Source organism: Silurus meridionalis, chromosome 6, assembly GCF_014805685.1.
Source record: "Silurus meridionalis isolate SWU-2019-XX chromosome 6, ASM1480568v1, whole genome shotgun sequence".
Lineage (NCBI taxonomy): Eukaryota > Metazoa > Chordata > Actinopteri > Siluriformes > Siluridae > Silurus > Silurus meridionalis.
Genome location: NC_060889.1, coordinates 28160248 through 28167272, shown reverse-complemented (window position 1 = coordinate 28167272; position 7025 = coordinate 28160248). Strand labels below are relative to the sequence as shown.

The 7025-nt window shown below is 40.9% G+C and overlaps 1 protein-coding gene across 1 annotated transcript; it reads left to right on the top strand.

Annotated features, from left to right (window-relative positions):
- Positions 1 to 3823: 3823 nt before the first annotated feature.
- Positions 3824 to 6592, top strand: LOC124387542 (SUN domain-containing ossification factor-like). The gene is made up of 5 exons (XM_046851954.1): positions 3824 to 4025; positions 5252 to 5363; positions 5946 to 6060; positions 6157 to 6278; positions 6530 to 6592. The coding sequence occupies exons 1-5, from the start codon at positions 3976 to 3978 to the stop codon at positions 6590 to 6592; spliced, it is 462 nt and encodes a 153-aa protein (XP_046707910.1). The 5' UTR covers positions 3824 to 3975.
- Positions 6593 to 7025: the final 433 nt, after the last annotated feature.

The window sequence follows — 7025 nt, the reverse complement described above, 5'->3', positions numbered from 1 at the left end:
AGCTAGACTAGAAACCACAGGGTATTTTTGTCTGGTGTAATCCGAGGAACTGCACAGCATGTGCATCTTGTGTTTGAGTGTGTACAAAAGTTCACAAGTTCACAGAGCTTAGAAGATCAGCATAACAGAATAAAAATAAGCAAAGAACAATATCATTTAAGCTTCCTAACATATAACAATGCTTATATTAGTTTAAATCCAAGCTTAATAAATATAATCATTACTTAGCATTAATACACTACTGTATTAAGGAGCTCATTGTTGACTTCAGGAAGGAGACAAGAGGCACACACGACATCGCCCACATCAATGGGATGGACGTTGAATGCGTCTCCAGTTTCAAGTTCCTGGGGATCCACATCTCGGTGGACCTGTCCTGGACCACCAACACCTCCAGCCTGGTCAAGAAGGCTCACCAGCGTCTCTTTTTCCTGAGGACACTTAAGAAAAATCAGCTCTCTTCGGATATCCTGGTGAACTTCTACCGCTGCGCAGTAGAAAGCATCCTGACCAGCTGTGTCACAGTCTGGTATGGGAGCTGCTCTGTTGCAGAGCATAAGGCACTGCAGCGGGAGGTGAAAACCGCCCAGCGCATCACAGGGACTCCACTTCCAGCCATGGTGGACATCCAGAAGAAACGCTGTCTGCGTCGAGCTCGCAGCATTCTTAAGGACTCCTCTCATCCCGCCCATAGACTGTTTACTCTTCTGCCCTCTGGCAGGCGTTTCAGGTGCCTCCGGACCAGGACCAGCCGAGTAAAGAACAGCTTTTTTCCTAGAGCTGTCTCTTTACTGAACTCTGCCCCTCACTGATACACTACCACATTCCCCCCACAACTTACACTTCGTTATTTCGATAATGGACTGTTTGCACAAAAACTCATGCTCACTTGGACACTTGCTCATTTCTCACCTCACACTCGGTAATTGCACTAATAGACTGTTTACACAAAACTATGCTTATTTGCACACCAACTCTTGTCACTCAAAACTGTTACACAAAACTATGACTGTTACACAAAACTGTGACTGTTACACAAAACTGTGACTGTTACAAAAAACATTGCTCATTTTCACATTACTCTCTTAGTATTGCTGCTCACCACTAACTTACTACCACTGTATATATACCCGTTCTTCTGTTTATAATAATAGCAATATATTATGTTCACCATTCACATCCTTTCGTAAATCTCTGTTTATAGTAATCTGTAAATCATGTCAATAGTACATATATACTCATCTGTATATTACTGCTCATAGTACATATATACTCACCTGTACATTATTGTTCATAGTACATATCTATTCACCTGTATATTATATTCATAATACATATATATTCATCTGTATATTATATTCATCTGTATAGTATATTCATATTCCTATATTCAATTCTATTTAACTTATGAAAATCATGTAAAAACTATATATCCTGCACTTGCTGTTATTGCACTCTGGTTAGACCCAAACTGCATTTTGTTGCCTTGTACTTGTACATGTGTAATGACAATAAAGTTGAATCTAATCTAATGAAAAGAGATCATATAAAGCAAATAATCAAATAATCATGCTTAAAGAGGCAAAATTAGTTAATGATTTATATAAAGGCGTAGCTTACATTATATCATCGCCATCCTTAATCGTGCATACATGTCACACTTATATTTTAAGGGCTGGAAGAGAGGTGAAGCTGGTAGACAAGTTAGAGCTTCAAGAAGAAAGTGAAGATAAAAACAGCTTGCTGAAGTAAGAGAAAATTCACGGAGAGAGAACAACAGTGTCAGGTCCTGAGGAATAGGAAGGATCAGGCTCGTCTCCAGGAGACAAGGGAGTGGTTGGAGAATAGGTGAAGAGAGGAGACCCGCTGAAAAAGGGCTCAAGCAGAAGTTCAGGCTCAGTTTGGGTAGAAGCATCCCGTGTATGAACAGTGGAAGGCATGGAGTGAGGCACACAAGGTCCAACAAGTCATCCCAAAAGGCAAATATGTGCCATGGCCAGTAGGTAGCGGCGGCGATCACATACACCACACAAAGGGCGTCGGCCTGTGGGATGCCTTGTAGGAGAAGCTAATGAAAGAAGGGTTGAGAAGAAAGGGAATAAATGAAAAATAAGAATATAATGGATGTAGAGAGGGAAATGCTTGATTAATTATGCACAAATTATCATAATAATCATAATATAGGCAATATGGTACACAGGCAATATGCCCAAAGCACCTCGCTCCTTCTCTAGTGTGTGCACCGCCTGCACGGAGCTGCCTGCAATCGGGCTTCATGGGGAACACCTAAGGCTCATTTCACTCGCTCATTCCCAGCTCCTATACAAACCCCACATTCACCCACACTCCCGGTCCGTTATTGTAGGTTTCATGCGGTTCATTCTCACATTTAGCTCCTAAACTCTGGAATAGTCTTCCTGACAGTGTTCGGGGCTCAGACACACTCTCCCAGTTTAAGTGCAGATTAAAGACGTTTCTTTTTAGCGAGTCCTAAACATAACACATGTCACATCTCATAACCTTGTGCTCCAGAACATCTGATCACATGCACATTATCAACTTGTGCTGTTAATATCATGAATAGGTCTTCTGCAATATTTGCGGCGACTGTGGTGTAATTCAACAGAAGTTTCATCTAAAAAAATCCACCTTCTGCCACTTTTCCAACGTCCATCCTTTTAGCAGGCTGTGGGCCTTGGCAAATGCCACACGGTTTTTCAATTGTCTTTTGTTTAGTGCTGGCTTCTGGGCAATGATTCGACCATGGAGGCCATTTCGAGACAGAATTCGACAAACTGTTCTGGTTGACACAGGGACTTCAGGTGACCAGGTCTCGTGAAGCTCTGCTGCAGTGGGAAATAGGCTAGCCTTGGATTTTTGGGCCAACAAACGGTCTTCTCATGCAGTCCTGTGCTTGTCCATAACGTCTCCAGTCTCTTCAAATCTTTTTTTATCCTCTGTACTTGACGCTGAGACACATTGAAGGTGTCTCACACATCAGCAGCGGATCTGGTCTTCAGCCTCTTGATAATCAAAACGTTAGTCTCAGGGTGAATCTTAGGCATGTTTGCAGAGGTCTAGTTGCAGTTGATGTGAAGGTCTAGTGTACTGGGGTTCTTTTTATACACACCTGAGACCTAATTGATCCATTATTAGTCACAGGTGAAGCTCTTATGACAAGGTGACAACACTTATGTCTTTGCAAAAATTGACTCAATAGCCTTCACCAAGCTGTGAATATTAGAATACTTTTTGACAGTTTCGTTTTGCACTGAAACATTATTACAAAAGCTGTTGGCATTAAAATGAGCCATTTCTTGTAAAAAAAAAAAAAAAAATCTTGATTAGAAATAAATTTCAGCTGCACTTCAGGTCAATTTCTACAAAAGCGACAAGACTTTTTTATCAGGGACTGTATAATCACACTCTTGATGTCGCCCAAATAAGGATGGGTTCCCCTTTTGAGTCTGGTTCCTCTCAAAGTTTCTTCTTCATAACATCTAAGAGAGTTTTTCCTTGCCACAGTCACCATGGCTGCTCATCAGGGATAAATACACACCATTCACCTTCACTGTTAAATTCTGTAAAGCGCAAGATAAATTAATTTGACTATATAGATAGATAGATAGATAGATAGATAGATAGATAGATAGATAGATAGATAGATAGATAGATAGATAGATAGATTGCCAGAAAGAAAGAAAGAAAGAAAGAAGTGAAGGAGTTAAGCAGGCAGGTGCGCTCAGAAACGCTTAAGCCCCGCCTCTGCTCTCTCCTGATTGGCTGAGAGCCCGTAGACAGGCAGTTCTCTTTTCTCCTCTGGTCCACGTAAACACCGTCACATATCTACAGCTCCTCGGTGCTCATTCTGACTGCTACCGCCGCGAACATTTACAGTCTGCCAGCAGAAAGAAAAATATTTTTCTCTTCTTTCCGGAGACGCGTAACAATGTTGCGGTGCGCTTTCGGCCGAGGATGAAGAGGCTGAAGGCGGCACTGTGGCTCAGCGTCCTGCTCCTGTTGTGGTGAGAACAATTCAACATCTCTCTCGTTTATTTCATTCTTTCACATCATGGAAATAGAATGGAGTTTACAGTCTGAACTGAGAAACCACTTCCTCTGTGCCACCTGCTAACATTGCTATTGGTAGTAGCATGTGATCTAATGGTGTGACTGGAGATTCTGGAGCTGTGGATCCACACCAGTAGATTAGATCACTTTATAGTATTCAGGATATTCAGGGTCTCAGTAGTTTCCAGTGGAAGCTTGAATACTTCCCCCTGCTTGATATGTGCTTTATAGTGATTACAGTCCAACACTGGGTTTGGAGAGCAGAACTGATCTTCTGATTCTCTGCTCAGATGATCCAGTAGATCACTAGTCACTGTCAGAATGTAGTTTGAGACATCTGGAGATGTCCTTCACGAGATATCCTTCATGAACCAAGCAGAGATTCATCAAGATAACGGAGGAGGAAGGAAACCATGACAGAAGCAGTCATGCATTTAAACTAATACAGATTTAAAAGATGACATTTTTGCACACTGAGGTTTAAACATAAACAAATGTCATTAACATGAATATTTATGCAGATGGACATTTTTTGATGTTCAGGACTGAAGAAATGATGTGTGTGGTGTTCTAGAGAAATGCATAGTGTTGTTTCAACCTAAATTATTCTCTGAGATTTTTTACGACTGCATTTAGTTCCTCAAATTTGTAATTTCTTATATTGTAATTTTGTAAATTCTTATTAATTCCCGTATATTTCTGTTAATTCCTATGGAAAGTTTCCAGTCTTGAAAATTCCTGGAGTTTTGCAATCCCAGTCGGCATTAAGGGAATATGGAATATGGTGTGTGTGGAACGTGGACACCCCCAACTCCACCCCCCTGGTAATAAGATAATCATTGCTGTTCCTTTCACCTGTTAGTGGTTTTAGTGTTTGGGTTGTTTGGTGGTGCGTCAATACGATGTAAACTGTACATGAGAGACACGACCATGTTTATGATCACAGCAGCAGGTGAGATCTGTGGTGAGATCAGATAGACAGATGGATGGATGGATATTTTATTCATCTCAATGGAAAATGTACAATATTAAACACTAAGACGACCTTGAGTCTGTTCTGGTGAAGTTTATAATGAGATGTTTATGGTGAATATGTAGGTGGTAGATCAGAAGGTCTAGTTCAGTCCGAGCTCAAACAGAGTGGGCACTTGAACAAAACTCACCCCATGTGTTATTCCAGTCTTCCCATCGTTTTGGAGAACGGCAGCACTGCTGGAACTGGAAAGAGCACTAAGCCGAGTTTAGGTCGGACGAATCAGGGAACCCACGCCTCCAGCACCCTGAAAGAAAAGGTACGTGTTACAGAGAACCAGAAGTCGGTTTGTGCCTCTTTGTGAAAATCCAATTCCACATTTACTCCTCATATCTCTGTTCCAATAAGAGCTACTCTTTGGAGATGTTCCACTAGATTTGGTGGAGATTTGGGCTCCTCCAAAAATAAGGTTGGTAGTAACCTGAGGCCTGAGGAGACCTGGGGGGGTGTGTTCACATTCACCCCAACAGGGTTGGACCTCTATAGCAGGAAATCTTCCACACCTTCCAACCCATGTAGAGCAGATCTTCATAGCTTTGTCATGGAACAGGTTTAGGTCTCCTAGTTCAAGTTAAGAGTAAATTCGCTTCTACTGCATATAAAGACGTCCATTAACATTTGTGGAAACAATTTATAGGTGAAAAGTCAAGTGTCCCAATATACTATAAGATCATCTCAGTGTGCTTTTTGTGTGATTCTGTTTACTCGATCTGTGAAGATTTAATCTCAGATGTTGATTTATTTTGATTGGATTCGGTTGTAACTGATAAAGAAATAAAGCAGTGGCTTCTCATGTCGGTCCTGTGATTTTCTCAATCGTGTCTATTGCCATGTGGAACAGATCTTTGCCGCCACCCCGGGAAGAGACCCGGCTCCTCCTCCTCCTCCTGACCCAGAAGACATCCTTACTTTTGACGAATGGACAAAGAGCATGATGGAGGAGGAGAATGAAAAAAGTAAGACTCCATGTTTCGCTCAGCATCGAGCATCACCGATCACATGATCCTGTCCCCTTTTTACATGATCCTGTTTTCCTCCTCGACTCCCACCAGGTCAGACCACACACACGTCCTACAACGGGGGCTCGGGTGGGGTTAAGAAGGTGCAGAAAACCACAAACTACGCCTCTGTGGAATGCGGTGCCAAGATCCTGGCTTCTAATCCCGAAGCAAAGGTACTTAAACCTGATTTGTTTTTGGATGTTGTTTTTATGCTGAATGTCTAAGATTTGAAGGTTTTTCTGACTGTAAAATATGTGATATGATACATATTTATTTGTCACATGTACATTATTGGGGGATGAGCACAGGGTCAGCTATGATCTATCAGCATCTGTCAAAAACCGAATAATGCATTTGTACATTTTAATACTTTTAATGTCCTGTTTTTTTACCAAAGATCAAAAGAACTCTTTCTGTCTATCAGTATGAACCTGTGGTTTGCTTTGAGCTGGAACTCATGTCCTGCTGGGGCGGTTCTAGAAATTGAACTTCTTATAAATCAGAATTGAGTATTTAGCAGCAATGTGGTATAAAATGTAACAAATTATAATAAAAAAAATAAAAGTCGGTCTTTTGGGTCTTTAAAATGACAATAAAATGTAAAATAAAATGTAAAATATGTTGTAGTAGTTTGTCAGTAAGACTGCATGATGCACTGCAGAAGGGCTGCGACTCGATAACCTTCACTCCATGTTTCTGTAAAGGGGCAGTAACAGTGCAAAAGTATTTGGACACTACTAGGTTTCTTGTTTCAGCAATGATCCAACATAATAATTTCTCAGTCTATTTAGTAAAAACAGTCAGAAAATAAAAGTGCAGTATTTTAAAAAGAATAAAATCAGATAAATGCAGATTTAATTGGCTAAAAGTGAAGGATTTATTGCAGATTTGTCCATAATTTTCCTATGAAGGGGCCAGAA